At 41.3% G+C, this 15,906-nt stretch overlaps 1 protein-coding gene across 1 annotated transcript in view; it reads right to left on the bottom strand.

Moving 5' to 3' along the window:
* Mtmr6 (myotubularin related protein 6) overlaps positions 1 to 15,219 on the bottom strand; it is a 34,065-nt gene extending 18,846 nt beyond the window's left edge. Inside the window, exons 1-2 of the mRNA XM_029541798.1 lie at positions 15,082 to 15,219; positions 2,559 to 2,675 (exon numbers count right to left, since the gene is read on the bottom strand). Coding sequence (XP_029397658.1) covers positions 2,559 to 2,675; positions 15,082 to 15,105 — 141 coding nt within the window. The 5' untranslated portion in view covers positions 15,106 to 15,219. The remainder of the gene's footprint in view (positions 1 to 2,558; positions 2,676 to 15,081) is intronic.
* Between the last annotated feature and the right edge of the window lie 687 nt (positions 15,220 to 15,906).

The raw sequence follows: 15,906 nt of genomic DNA, 5'->3' as shown, positions 1-15,906 counted from the left end.
AACATTTAACACATTGCAATGACTTGTTGCCTAAGTCAAGAATATGTTGTCATTTCTTTTCTTCCACGTCAATAAATGCTGGCTGAGCGAGGGGGCAGAGTGTAGCAGCAGAACCAAGGTGGTAAGAAATAGGCCAAGGCTCCCCCTCTGGACTCTGGAGTATGCTACCTGATTTCCTAGTGTTTCTACTTAGAGTGTAATTTGCATTTTACTTATTTATCATTTGTTTCTCTTGCATAGGATGTGATCTCCAAAAGAACAGAAATTTTATGCTAAGATTGGCTATTGTCTCCAAAATACCTAGAATGGAGGTATGAAAACACAGCAGGTACTCAGCCAGGATCTGCTGAAGAAATGAGGACTAGGGAAGACAAGACAGCAGGTAGCCATGACAACCTTCAAGAACAAGTTGAGAGTATTGGTAATCCTGTGTACCAACACATCTAAGATGCTACTGTTAACAAAGAAGCGAGGCATGTAAAGTATAGTCCATAAACAAAAACATAAAAGAAAAAATCTGTGTTAAAAATGTAAACTTTAATGAAAAGATATGTACATAAAAGTATACGAAAGACTGGCTATTACTGAGACAAACCAATGATAATACACAAACTGATGAAGCAACGAAACCCAGAACTCTTATAAAATCAGAAGACAGGGCTGGGGATGTCACTCAGTCAAACCTGTCCCTAGCACAAAAAAATAAAATAATTTTTAAAAGTCAATAAGTAGAAATAGAAAGAACAGATAATTCAACAGAAAGAAAACCTATAAACCAAAACATGTGCAGGGATGACTTCCCTGTACTCAACAAGGTGTGAGTCAGCTGCTCATCTGAATTAGATAGATAGGCAGATCTGTAGATAGATCTACAGATAGATCTGTACAGTGGCCATGCCAGTGTTGCTGAGAAAACAGGAAAATATGACACTCCACTAAGAGGAATAGTGGAACAACCATTTGAAGGAACAATATGAAAGTTTGAACATGCGTTTTTTATAAGACCTAGCCATGTCTTCTTACTCCTAGAAAATGCCCAAGAGAAACACCAGAACATATATAGAAATGCCTCACGAGATGTTTGTGGAGTTGACCTTTCAACATCACAGGATTTGGGGGCATCAATATCTTTATCCCAGTAAAAAAATAAAAATAAAAACAAAAGCAAACAAACAAACAAACCCAAGCTTAACTTAGCTCCCTTCCCACTTCACTGCTAATAATCTATGGACTACAGGTATTTCCAGCATAAACCATTAATACATTTTATGTTATACATTAGACACAGTGAACATATGAGAGGTCCCCACGATGTCACTTTTTATTACACTATGCAGTTTCCTGGAGGATCTGCTTGTGCTCTGATGAGCAGCAGCCCACAGCATTTTAAACAGATTCTTGCAGCAGCTGATCTTGCTGCAATAGTACCAGAAGTGGCTACAAAATGATTTCTGCAGTACAGCATGTAGTATGTTAACTCCCAATGGTATCATCAATGCCTTGTGTCTATACGTGTAAATATTGATAAATTGTGTAACAATTTGACTTTGTAATAATGACAAAAATGACCATACATTTAATGTATCCATGACATATGTAACTTTTTCTTAATTTATGCACTACTCCTATGCTATATGATTTACCTGTTAAGTTTATTTTTCACATTGTAATCTACAAAATAGAAAAGAAAAGAACTGGAAATATGACTCAGGAGTTTAAAGCATGTACTGGTCCTGCAAGCATGTATTGGTCCTGCAGAGGACCTGAGTTCAGTTCCCTGCACCCACATCAAGTGTTTCACAATCACCTGTAACTCCAGTTTCAGAGATCTGATACTCTCTTCTGTACTTCAAGGGCACCAGAATTCATACATACCCTGACACAGAAATACACCCATATACATAAAAACAATAGAACTTAAAAACATAAAAAGAAAACAACTCAGCCTATGAGTGGACCTATACAGTTCAAACCTAACATGTTATTGAAGCATCCACTGCATGTTAGCTGCACATGTACACATACATGTGTACTTACAAGTATGGCTGTAAGGCAGTATTTGGACATATATATAAAATATTTGCATAAGTATAGTGCAATGTCTAAAGTTACAAAAAAAATTCCCTACCTATAATTTGGCATTAAAATGCTATGGAATATATTATACAATCCTATGATTGCTAATATGCACAAATATTACCTTGACTTTTTAAAAAAAAAAACCTTTTAAAGGAACAAAGAGACATTTTCTAAATTTTTATACAGCTTAAAAAAGTCTGGTATTCTACATAACTTCATATTACAAATGATATAAATTATTCATAGAAGGGAGGAGTCACTTGAAAACAGAAAAAAACAATGTAATTGATCTCTGATGCCTGTAACCCCAGCTCACCAGAAGATATAGGAAGTTCAAAGCCAGCCTGGGATATATAACAAGGCCTTGTCCAAAACAAAAACAACAAAGACAAAAACCTAACAAAAAGTTGGTTGAGCTAAATAACCAGGGAGTAAATAACCAGCCTACTGTTACTGCATAAGTAGACCATCCACCTTACCCAGGTTTCTTTTTGCTGAGCGTCAATAAATAATAGGTGTGTAGCTGTAAGATACAGTGTTCCTGTCAGTGACTTGTTGTTGGTACTAAACCGGTCAAGTAACTTTACTTGTTCAACCTAAGAGAGGAAAAAAATATGTTATTTTTCATATCAAAATTAGGGTATTTTTTATTACTGTTGCTGTGATAAAACATTCTAACCAAAAGCATCTTAGGGGAGTGGAGGTTGGTTTATCCTTCCAGGTCACCATCCATCACTGAGGGAAGTCAGGGCAGAAACCTGAAGCAGAAACCACGGAGGAGCACTGCTCGCTGGCTCACTCTGTGGACTCCTTGTGTGATCATAGGCTCATGCTTAGAGGGCTTGCTTACACAGCCCAGTATCATCCGCCCAAGGAATGGTGCTGCCCAGTGTACAGGGCATCAATCCTTATCAGTTAACAATCAAGACAACCCCTCACAGACAGACCCACGGGTTAATCTAATCTAGGCAATTCCTCAGTTGAGGTTTCTCCTCTCAGATAACCCTAAACCGAGTTAAGTGGACAATTAAAGCTAGTCATGACAATAGTATAGTTATTTTTATAATAACTATAAGAAGTTGCTTAATATTCAGGGTAAAGTGTCTTCTGTCTCTTGAAGGAACACGTGCAACACAGATATTTAGAAGCTAATATAACCTAGGGAAGATTTTAAGAAACACCAACACTACTGTACAAGGATCAAGAAGTGCAATCAGTGTGAGTGAGCCAAGTTCTTTTCACACCTAAGAGCCCATTTTATAGAGAGCACCTACAGTATCTGTTGGGTAGCAGTTTCCATACTTAAGGAATGCTCCTTAATCAAGAAGGTAAACAACTCAAAATAGCTTCAGGAAGTCCCTGAAACTGACCAGATTCTCTAAGCAGCTCCCTCCCAGAGTAGACAATAAAGCTGCTGAGAGCCATTTGCAAACTGCACAGATTCTGAGACCAGACCCACACTACCTGGAAGAAGTAGAAAACAGAAAGCAGCTGAACTACCTAGAAAAGGTTTAGAGCAACTAATTCACTTAAATGGGACTCTCCAACCTGTTGCACTGCCTGCGGGCTGTGCAGTGAGTTCCGGGTTTCTAGCTTTTGTGCAATGTAATGAGTCCTGGGGTGGGCTTTGGTGATGCAGCTGTCTTGGAGTCATGTGTGATTTTGTAAGTAACCCCTCACCCATATCCCTGTAACTCCTATAAAATGCATGGTTCACCAAGTTGGACTTTGGTGGCATTTACACTTTGTTCTGTTGCAGGCTCCCTATCTGGAGTGAGCAGAGACGTGTGTAGTGACTCCTCAAGCTCTGTTATACAATACTATCCAATTTTATCTTAAGTGGAAATTCAAGTAATCACATAAAGTTCTAGAAGTACACTACTGAGAAAAATTAACTCAGAAAACAGTTTGTAAGCTCCGGCTCACGGTCTATATTCCCCTCGCTGTTGTACCAAACAGCAGCTGTGCAGCCAGCTCTGACTCTTGCTCTTCTACAAGGCTGTCCTCTGCTCAGCCCAGTGGCAAGCCTGCTCCTGGACACACTGATGCCCCACCTTCTAAGGTAAATCTTACTTAGAAAGTTAATTCGTTACTTATGTCGCTTTGTCTCTTTCTTTGCCAAGCTCCCTGGCACAAAGTATCCTAAGTTTCATTGGTCTCCTATAGTGCCTACCATGATAAGAACACATCACTGCACGCACAACACACACACACACACACACACACACACACACACACACACACACACACACACACAGCTGCCACAGAAGGGCAGAATGGGATCAGGACTAGTGAGGAGACCACAGCTTTAAAATTTAATATCATTCACCTTACAGAAAAGAAAGGTAAAACAAAAACAAATGCTATTTATTAATGTAGTTTTTAATGTACACTGACATCACAGGAGGTTGTGGACAGTTCTTTAAATTGGGTAGATCTTCAAATCAGAGAGTTCACTATTGTATCATTAATTCTTTCCTCCTCCTCCTCCTCCTCTTCCTCCTTCTCTTTCTCCTCTTCTTCCTCCTCCTCTTCCTTCTCCTCCACCTCTACCTCCTCCTCTTCTTCCTCCTTCCCTCTCCCTCTTCCTTCTCTTCATCCTCCTCTTCCTCCTCCTTCCCTCTCCCTCTACCTCTTCCTCTCCCTCTTCCTTCTCCTCTTCCTCCTCTTCCACCTCTTCCCCCTCTTCTTCTTTTTTGGCTTTTGTAGACAGGCTTTCTCTGTGTCCCCATAACTGTCCTAGAATAATAATTTGATCTGTAGACCAGGCTGGCCTTGAACTCAGAGATCTGCCTGACTCTTCTTCCCCAGTGCTAAGATTAAAAGCATGCACCACCGCACCGGGCTTTTATCATTAATACTATACTTTCCAGATATATTTATTTTTGTCTAAACAGCTAAAGAAGAAAATACTACCATTATAAAATGATTATTCCCAAAGTAATCTACAGCCACCACTTAAGATCAGCTTCTCACTCTTCTTCACTCCCTACTTCTTACGACCATGGTGAGAATTCTCGATTGTAACATCATCGTTTAAATAAGTTAAAACTTATATGTAACTTAAAAAAAATGTAATATAAGATTTTATTTGCATGGCTAAGATAATCAATTTAGTAAATTTAGATAATAAATTTACTTCCCACTGGAAACTCAGAAATATGGTTTGACATACAGCTCAGGACTGACAGTGTATCTGGTATGTAACAAGTGTTCATTTTACACTGACATCAAGAACATGGGAGAGCCAGGTGTGGTTGTGCATTGGGGAGGCTGTGGAAGGAGAATCATGGCCAATGGCAAGGGATAGAGGTGGGGGCAAGGGAGGAGTAGGAAAGCTTTCTGCTACCTTTTGAAGGTCAACATTTATTTCAATGTTTAGGGCCACTTCTTCCTCAAGTTAATATATATATATATACATATATATATATATATATGTATATATATGTATATATATGGCTTCATTTAGCTACACTGAAAATTGGAACTTCAATTTAAATGTATTTAAAGATAAACAGGACCAACTACTTACTGTCCATTCCTCTCTAATTGTCAAGAATTGTCACCACCACACCTGGCTCCTCTGTGTTCTTGATGTCAATGTAAAATGATCACTTGTTAAATGTCAGATCCACTGTCAGACCTGAGCCATATGTTAGACCATATTTCTGAGTTTCCAGTGGGAAGTATCTACACTAAATTTATTGTCTTAACTATACAAATAAAATCTCACATTACATTTCATTTTTAGTTACATTGGCTGGAAAGGGGCACAGCCAACCAGTAACAATGACCAGAACACAACATGCTCTCTTAATTTACTTCCTTTAAGAAGAGCAGTAGGGACTATGCATGGAGCTAAGCGTTGTGGAAAAGTACCAAGACCACTGGAGAGACCAGTGATTTGTAGGACTTCAAAGAGCGCCTCAGAAAAATAAAAAAAAGGTTTTAAAGGGTGGGGTGATGAACAAACAGGAAGTCAGCTTTAAAAGGAAGTCCGTAAGAAGCTTCTTGGTTTGTAAATCCTTAAAAGACAATAAATTCGTCTCACCCAAACCTCAAATGGAGGTACATTTTTTCTGTAAGGTACAATTATTTCTAAAGCTTGGTGGCAAGGGAGACAATCTCACAGTTTTCATTCCAGTACTCAGGTCCTTCACAGCTCTGTTTTCCCAGTACATACTATGTCCTATGCTGCACTGGTCTCCTGCAGTGCCTGAGGCAGGGAAGTACAGCTTATATCTCTACCAAAACTAGTGCACATCGAGAGCCAGTCTCAAAAGCAGGGAACAAGACAGGAAGGCAGCTTACACACCAGATGGAGATTCTTCTGCTATTCGCTATTACTTTTGCTCAAGGGTCCACTCCCTTTTGGGGCGGAGTGTCAGGGAGGTCGTTCTGCCTGGTAGCCCAGGAGGCCTTGGACATTTTCAGCCTCTTGCTGCAGCCTCCTGTGACTGGGATGGAGGCATGATAGGCAGGTCTCACCGTGGGCAGCTAAGGTTCCATTCTCTATATGCATCTTATTTATTATCATTATTTCAGCCTTTTGCTAATGATTCCCCGAATCTGACTGAACTCTGAGTTCTTACTGTCTGCTATCCATGGAAGAATATTTCCTGACATAGTATTATGATGAATGCCTGACATACATTATTAATTGTCATTTTCACAGCCCCAGTGGCACTTGTTACCTACAGACAACTGGACACTACATAGGATCAGAACAGGAGTCCCAACCTTGTGGGGTCTGATTCCCAACTGATCACTTAGCCAGGTATTATGCTATCTGTACTTGAACATCTTAAGAGTTACAATGTGCTCATTTCCCTCCTTCCTCTCATTTTGCATTTTATATGTGACTTATGTCACACCATCCACATTAAGTCACCAGCGCTGGAAATCATCCTACTGAGTTCTTGACTCAACTACTCAGCTACTTCAAGCTCTGCCCCTTCCACCCAAATCAGAGTACTCAGTATGCTAAAACAAAAGCCTGTTCAAGGATCTGTTTCTCCGCTAAAAACTAGTACACACCTCAGGACAAGCAAACTAGTACACACCTCAGGACAAGCAAACTAGTACACACCTCAGGACAAGCAAACTAGTACACACCTCNACACCTCAGGACAAGCAAACTAGTACACACCTCAGGACAAGCAAACTAGTACACACCTCAGGACAAGCAAACTAGTACACACCTCAGGACAAGCACTGTTTTTTTTCCTTTCTGAGTCTCTCCTGGTGGCAATAACAATGTTTGATACAATAGAGGTTTACTCACTCCAGATGAACTGCCACAGAGAACTTACTTCTCATAGTAGAAAACAAACGGAAGATGCCCAGTATACCACTGGTCCTTTGCTGAAATCATTAAAGGGATTTATAAAATAGGATTCTTCTTTATCTCTTTATTCTGTTATTTCCCCATGCTGCCTTTACCTTCTACAGTGGCTGACCAGGAAATATTCATTCAGGAATCCATGTATGAGCCATAAATTAAAAATAAATAGAAAAACTACTAGGCTACAGATTGTTGAACTTGCTCTACTGTCTGTCTGTCCATCTATCTAGCTACCTATTTACTTTGGTAATACAGTTCTTACTGGGAAGTCTAATTCTCTGTTCTCACATTATTACACAGAGGAAAAAAAATTCTGTTTTGGAGTACTCTAGAATACTTTACAAGAGTTTTCTGTGAGCACTATGGAGAACTATGGGATTCTTATGGGTTTACATCAAGGTGAAAATTTCAGTTGAAAATGATGTAATGATCTATATTTCCTGCCCTCAAAGTTAGATCTTTAATTTGGTTGGCTCTGTTCAAGATTCAAGTCCAGCTGGTCACTGGAATAACCCCCCAAACTGCAAAGGGGCCAGTCCCCAGCCTCATCCCAACTCTACCATGGAATAGGACCAAGACAGTATTTCAGAAGCTCTGCTCATTCTTACTCAACAGCTGTCCTTCTACTCTGCAGTCTGGATTCCCCACTGCTCCTCCTCAACTCACCCTGTCTAACTTTACACTAGTGCCCTAAATACTTAAGGCTCAGCATGGCTAAGTCTCCCACTTTTTAAATGGTTATATTATAATGTTGGCCCTTTAAAAAAGCACCCACAGACATGCACACTCACTCCAAGTCCTTGAACATGTACATAAATACACAGTATTAAGAAAAGGGCATTTACTAGTTCTCGCAGTAAAAACCTATTGACTATTAACTCAAGGTTAACCTATTTGGTCTCATTCCATTGTCTTTTAAATAAAAGCAACACTCCTAAGAGAGGAACAGAGCAGATAATGAATGCCAAGTGTTGTACCCTTTGTGCCTTATAAACAGAAGCAAGGAGATGCTGAAATAAACCAAATAAGTGTTTGTAAAAATTACTGCAGTTATTTGGTAAAGCAGCATGAGGCTGCTAGTCCTCATTTTAACTAAGTTCAAAGTGAGAAAGGAAGTGTATGTGGTGTTTAAAAACTAACTTCAGGGGGCTGGCAAGATGGCTCAGTAAGTAAGAGCACTGACTGCTCTTCCAAAGGTCCTGAGTTCAAATCCCAGCAACCACATGGTGGCTCACAACCACCCATAATGAGATTTGACGCCCTCTTCTGGTGCATCTGAAGTCAGTTACAGTGTACTTATGTATAATTATAAATCTTTGGGCTGGAGCAAGCAGGGACTGAGCGAGCAGAGTTGACTGGAGCTGACTGAAGTGAGTGGGGCCCACCAGAGTGAGCAGAGGTCCTAAAAATTCAATTCCCAACAACCACACGAAGGCTCACAAACATCTGTACATCTACAGTGTACTCATATACATAAAATAAATAAGTCTTAAAAAAAAACAACAATTTCAATGGCCAGTAAGATGGCTCAGCAAGTTAAGATCTACCCAAGCCTGACCACTAATCCAATTTCTAGGCCCACACATGGTGGAAAGAGTGAACAGACACAAGCTGTCCTTTGACCTTCACATACATGCCGTGCATGGCACATGTGTGCCCCAGCATATATCCCTCAACCCACCCTGCCCCACGACCACACAAAATAAAGAAAATTTAGTACTTAATGCACTGTAAGGCTGTAAAATACACTTTCTCTAATGCCTAGTGTTGGGAGCAAGAAGTAAAGCACTCTCTTCACTGAGAGTAACACAGAGAAAACAGAATTCTTGGAAGAGACACACCTGCATTTTATCTGACGAAGGAACACAGACAGGCCTTTAAGTGCAGTAGTACTGACAGTATCAACACAGAAAATTTGGTTGGGCAGGTGGAACCACCGAGGAGTAAGGAAACAGTGTAGGCGTGGTTGGGAGAGATGATGGAGCCTGGAGGAAGCACCCAGAGAGAAAGCCCATGTTGTCTAATAGCAAAACTAGAGTAAGGAGAAAGAAAGAATCTGAAATGGAGGGAGACTGTCTATTCATTATTGTTGACTTGCAGACTGGGCACAGACAGGAGAAAGTAAGTCAGAAAAGCCAATCCTGAGTACAGCTGATGGAGAGTTAATCACTACTTTAGTAAGAGCCAAGTTACATCAAACCCAGGAAATATAACACTGATGATCATTACACTTAGCCAGCAGCTTCTATAGTGTCTCAGCATATGGACGGAGCGAATGAAGACATCAATCTGAAATTAAACCACGGCACTTACTTTCTGCTTAAAGTGCTGAAGAATGAGTAATTTGGGAAACACACATTCTGCCCTTTATTTCAAATCCTCCTCCAAAAACTTTTCTTTGCTACAATCATTGAAAAACAAATTAAAAGTCAGATCACAACCCAGCAAGCAGTTCTTTCCCATTTCCCCCAGATATTTTAAGGTACCTGTTTTGGAAGTAACTACAACTATTTTAGGTTACTATTTGAGGTACCATAAAAAGAGCCTCAGGATCCTTAGAAAGCAAAAGGTAAATGGGGAAAGACAAATGGCAAAAGAACAAAAAACAATGGGGCAAGGGAAAAGAAACTAGGAAGTGTGGTCACTCTGTTCATGGCTTACAGGAGAAATTCAAACTTAACAATGGATATGAAAAACATAGACCATAATACTCAAAAATTAGAGTATAGACCTGTTTTTCTTTCTCTTCAACCAACTTCTGTGATCAAGAACAGCATTTACTCCATAGTTACGTTATGCTGTGGGCTGTGGCTTCTGCGCAGCACTGTGACTTCTGCATGCACCTTTCTGCAGGGCCTTAGGCCCTAACATTCCTTTACTTTTCTGCAGAGTCTTGAAGTATTCTCTTACAGAAGTTCACCCCAATGAAGACTTTCAATGATTACCTGACATCCATACGTGCTTCTCTTCCTCAGACGTTCCCCCTAGCGCAACATCCTCATGATTAGCTGGTTACCACACAAAACCTTACCACCTAGTTTTTCTCACCCATCTCTCCGTCTCACACCTGCTCACACTGCCCTACTTTCATACTTCAATCTCTTCCCTAGGTAACTATTCTGTAAGGAGGGGAGCGTGGTGGGGAAGAGAAAGGCTTTATATCTGAAAGACCTGCAGCTCAGAACCCAACTCCTATCTGCAACCAGCAAGCCAATAATTAATTCCTAGTCAGCTAACAGAGACAGGACAAATTATTTAACCTTGACAAACCACAGGTTTCTCACCTTAACTTGGGATAGTATTAACAACCAAAGTGCCTATTTGGGCAAGTGTTCAAGTATGCCGAAAAATCTAAGATCTCAGGGGCTGGAGAACTGGCTTGGTGACTAAGAGCACTTGTTACCCTACAGAGGACCTAGGTTTTGCTCCCAGCATCTACATGGTGGCCCACATTCATTCATAACTCCAGTTCCAAGAGGTAGAATGCCTTCTTCTAACCTCTGTGGAAAACATGCATGCAAAACGATCATACACATGAAAATCTTTAAAGCCAAAACTGGGGGTAGAAAGATAGGTCACTAGTTAAAAGTATCTGTTGGGGGCTGGAGAGATGGCTCAGCGGGTAAGAGCACTGACTGATCTTCTGAAGGTCCTGAGTTCAATTCCCAGCAACCACATGGTGGCTCACAACTACCCTTAATGGGATCTGATGCCCTCTTCTGGTGTGTCTGAAGACAGCTACAGTGTACTTACATATAATAATAAATAAATATTTGGGCCAGAGCGAGCGGGGCTGGAGCAAGCAGAGGTCCTGAGTTCAATTTTCAGAAACCACATGATGGCTCACAACCGTCTGCACAGCTACAGTGTACTCATATACACTAAATAAATAAATAAGGGGGCTGGAGAGATGGCTCAGCAGTTAAGAGCATCAACTGCTCTTCTGAAGGTCCTGAGTTCAATTCCCAGCAACCATCCATAATGAGATCTGGCGCCCTCTTCTGGAGTTTCTGAAGACAGCTACAGTGTCCTTACATATAATAAATCTTTAAAAAAAAAAAAAAAGTATCTGTTGCTTCAGCACCCAAACAGCATCTCACAACCATTAGTAACTGCAGCTCCAGGGAATCGTGTCCTCTTTTGTCCTCCTTGGGCACCAAGCACACACATGGTGCACAAACATATATGCAGGCAAAACACCCACACATAAAATGAGTGAATCTAATAAAAAAAATAATAATAATTTAAAAAAACAAGAAAACAAACAAACAATCTTTGAGTTCTCGGGTCTGGGGAGATAGTTCAGTGAGTAAGAGCAAACACAAGGACCTAAGTTTGAACCCCCAGCAGCCATGTAGAAAGCCAGCCATAGTTATATGTGCCTGTGGCCCCAACACTAGGAGAGCAAAGACAAGAGATCTAAAGAGTTCAGCCAGCCTGTCTAAAAGGTTGAGCATCTGGTTCAGTGAGAGACCGTTTCAAGGCAAATGTGATATAAAAATAGGATGACAGAGTTAACAACTGAATATTGGAGCTAGAGAGTTATTTAATCTCTGATAACAGAGGACAAAGCAAATGATAACTCTAAACAATACAAAAACAAGAATATAAAACTATTACTTATGATAAATCTAGAGAAGGGAAACTCTTTTAGTTATTGTTTTCTAAGTGAATGCCAATTTCACAATTTTATTACAACTATTCATGCTAGGAAGAGCATACCTCACCTTTGGAGTTAGACATTAGTTTAAATTCTAACGGCCATACATGGCTAACCTGACAGGTCATTCAAACTTACTAATTTATTACTCATCTATAAATGGCGATTCTAAAACCACTGGCAGGGTCCCTTTTTAGATCACTGATGGTCCTAGTTCCATGTCTGTTGCTGTGATAACACACTCTGACATAAAGCAAGGGTTCATTTGGCTTAAAATTCCAACCACTATTGTGGGGAAGTCACAACAGGAGCTTGAGAAAGCTGGTCACATCTACACTCAGGAGCAGAGACAGAATATATGCACAAATGCAACCCGCTTGCTTTCTCTACTTTTATACATTCAGGATCCAGATCACAAAATGCTGCTGCCCACATCAGGATGGGCCTTCCCCACCTCAGCTTATTAAGACAAAATGAAAAAAATCCCTCCCAGGCCAATGTCCCTCCCTGGGACTCCCTTCCCAAGTGATCCTACCTTGTGTCAAGGTGATTATTAAAAGTAAGCATCATGGTGAGGAGAGCTAATGAACTAACTAACATATATGTGAAATGTGAACATTGTGAAATTATGACAATATTACATAACTGTGTCCACTGATATAATTGCCTAACAGAAGGGAATCATTACTTTTCAAAAACAGCTGTTAAATAACATTAAAAAAAATCACTGAACAGTCATACATTATCATAATCAATTAAAAATGTTTATTACTTTTACTTGAGGGGTGGGGTGGGCATGCACAGGCCAAGAAACCTGTGTGGAGGTGAGAGAGAGAGAGACTCTTTCAGAAGTTGGTTCCCTCCTTCCACCCTGTGGGTTCTGGAGAACCAGTTCTGGTTGTCAGGCTTGGCATCAGGTCCCTTTACCAACACTGAGCCATCCTGAGAGCCCTACAAACAATTTTGATTATACCAATTAAACCACACAGAGTTTAAAACAATTTTTATGCAAATAAATATGTTTGGGAGAAGAGTATGCATAATAAAAACAAAAAATGGTTATGTTCAAAGCAATTTTGTAAGACTACACTCTTTTTCCAAACCATAATCTAAGGAAACAGTACAGTCTATATAACAATTATCAGACTACAGTGTGAGGTTCATGTTGCTCTTGTGTGGGATGCCCAGTGTCAGTCAAGTGTGTACATGCTAGATCCCAGCAAACCTCGGTTCCACTATAGTCTACCTACACCCACTTAAGACTACTCTAGAGGAACGCCTCCTTGCCACAACAGTGACACAAAATAACAAAGGCAGTCCCTTAAGAAGCAACTTCAGTTGGAAACCAACTGAAAATCTCTTAACCTTTAAAAAAGACATAAAGGTCAGATCTAAAAAGGGAGCAAAAAGCAGCCTTACCTAACAGCGGCATGGGCCCACCAGGAAAAGTAAGGTTTAATCAGGAACAACCTTCAAGATCGTAAAAGCGACAGCTATACACCCCAAAGTCCAGATCATAAACTGACGAAGGTAATTTTTTTAACTAATGAAGGAAATCATCAAGATTTTCCCACCAGTGCTCACTTAGGAATAGGGTGTGTTTAGTTCACTGGATTCTGTTTGCTTTCACTGATGTGTGTGTGTGTGTGTGTGTGTGTGTGTGTGTGTGTAAAAGAGAGAGGAGAGAGAGAGGGGGGGAGAGAGGGAGGGAGGAAAGGGAGAGACAGAGACAGAGACCCTCACACAGAGAGATTCTCAGCAGCAAACAAGCAATGAGGTTCAGAGTAAATGGCAGTTTCTGAGCCGACAGCTGTTAGGGCCCTGTGACTGGGGACAAGAAGGGCTCCCATGCCCACTCTCATTCTCTTCCCTGCTTTAGCACTCTCTGCTGTACATATCCTCCCATTTTCAAATTTTAAATGTCAACAACTTAAACGTTCCTTCTCTTTAAAGAAAAAAAAAATCTGCTGGGCAATGGTGGTGCACACCTTCAATCCCTGCACTTGGAATCAAAGGCGGGTAGCTCTCTGTAAATTCAAGGCCAGCCTGGTCTACAGTGCAAGTTCCAGGACAGCCAGAGCTACACAGAGAAACCCTATCTCGGAAAAACCAAAATTTTGGAAAAGGAACACCTCCACATTTACTACAAATAGTATAGGCAAACTCCAAATAAATCCTAACAAAAATTCATGTTATATTATCCATAACATCAAGAACTGTGAAGCGTTTTAAAGAATAATGAAGAAAAAAAATGCAGTTTACTCCCAAATGACCTGTAACTTTAAGACCTTTAGGACAGACCGTAAGTGACAGTTAAGGCCCTGGCAAAGCCCAGAGAGCTGTTTTTCCCCATCTTAAAAGGTTATTCACGCCCTTTGAGCTCCATTTCTGTTTTGGCCCCTTCTGAGGCTGAAGTTTGGCCATTCTCTGAATTCTTCTCACACAGAAAAATTAAGCACGGACTTGACAAGCAAGCTCAGTTATAGGAAAGTTCCATGGACCTTTTACAATATGACACAGCCTTTCTTTCCCCTTCTGCATAACTGCTGTCAAGTTGGCTCCCTCCACTTAGGACAATGCCTAAAGTTGGAAGCGCAGAAGTATCAACTCTAAGCGTCTGAAGAACTGAAAAGTGAGTGGCCTCGGATGCGCTAACATTTGCACGGGGAAAGAGCGGGCGGGGCACTTAAACCAGAGCAAGACTAGTTCAAGAACAGCACAGCACTGATGGATACTGGACCCACCAGACTGGGGGCGAGCCGAGCGGCGATCGGCCGAAATCCCCCAAAGTCAAAAGCAGCCCCAGTCTTGTCCAAAAGAGCAAAGCTCGCTGGGCGGCCACCGTTTGCCTACTCCCCAAGCACCTCCTGCCAAGGCGCCTGCGCCGTCCACACGGCCTCTGCACCCCCAAACTGCCGGCCCGCAACGGAGGCCCGCACCCCTAAACTGCCCGTCCGCCTCTGCAGCCCGGCAGCTGCGAGGATCTCCCGCCGACTACCTTGGTTGTCCGGATGTGCTCCATCCCGGGGCGACGCCCGCAGGCAGCTGGCCTCAGGAGAGCACCATCGGGAGAGAAACGGGGCGGTGACAGCCACCCGCAGGAACTCCCTCAACCCGGCAGCGTCAGCCACCCCGCCGCCGGCGGCACTGCGCAGGCGTCGTCCGAGAGCTCTGTCGCCTAGAAACACTTCCGCAAATCCTAGCTACAGAAGGGGATCCTGACAGCGGGCAGAGCGTCGCCCATCGAGAGCGTGCGCTAGCTGGGTCGCACGCACGCCCTATTGTATAGCGCCCTCTCTGATGGAGGACTGTTATTGCCCCGGCCAACCAAGCTGACCCATATGTTGTTCAGCAAGACAAGGGATCAGCAAGAGGGACTAGAAGACTTTTCTAGGTTTAAAGATGTATCCAGACCAAAAGGAATTTTCCAGTGAGTACGAGACTGGATACCTTTAAATTCCATTACTATGCCAGGTTAAATTACATGTAGAAACTCATGAAGCACTGGGCTCCTGTAATGAACTATTAAATTCTATTATGATTATCAGTATTAAGTTTGAGTTCATTTTATATGGTCTTTGTTACCAAGTGGCAGGATATAACTCTTACAGGCTTATAGATGAGTGTACACTTTAAGATGCTACATGAATGTCTTTTTTTATTTGAAAAAAAACTGCTCAGGGTTGGAAAGGTGGCTTATCTGTTAAATTCTTTTTTTTTAAGTTTTTTTTTTTTTTTTTTTTTTGAGACATATTTATTTGTTTTATGTATATGAGTACACTATAGCTGTACAGATGGTTGCCATCATGTGGTTGCTGGGAAT

This window comes from Mus pahari, chromosome 8, assembly GCF_900095145.1.
Source record: "Mus pahari chromosome 8, PAHARI_EIJ_v1.1, whole genome shotgun sequence".
NCBI lineage: Eukaryota > Metazoa > Chordata > Mammalia > Rodentia > Muridae > Mus > Mus pahari.
The sequence above is the reverse complement of the archived record's forward strand: the minus strand, read 5'-3'. Positions and strand labels throughout refer to the sequence as shown.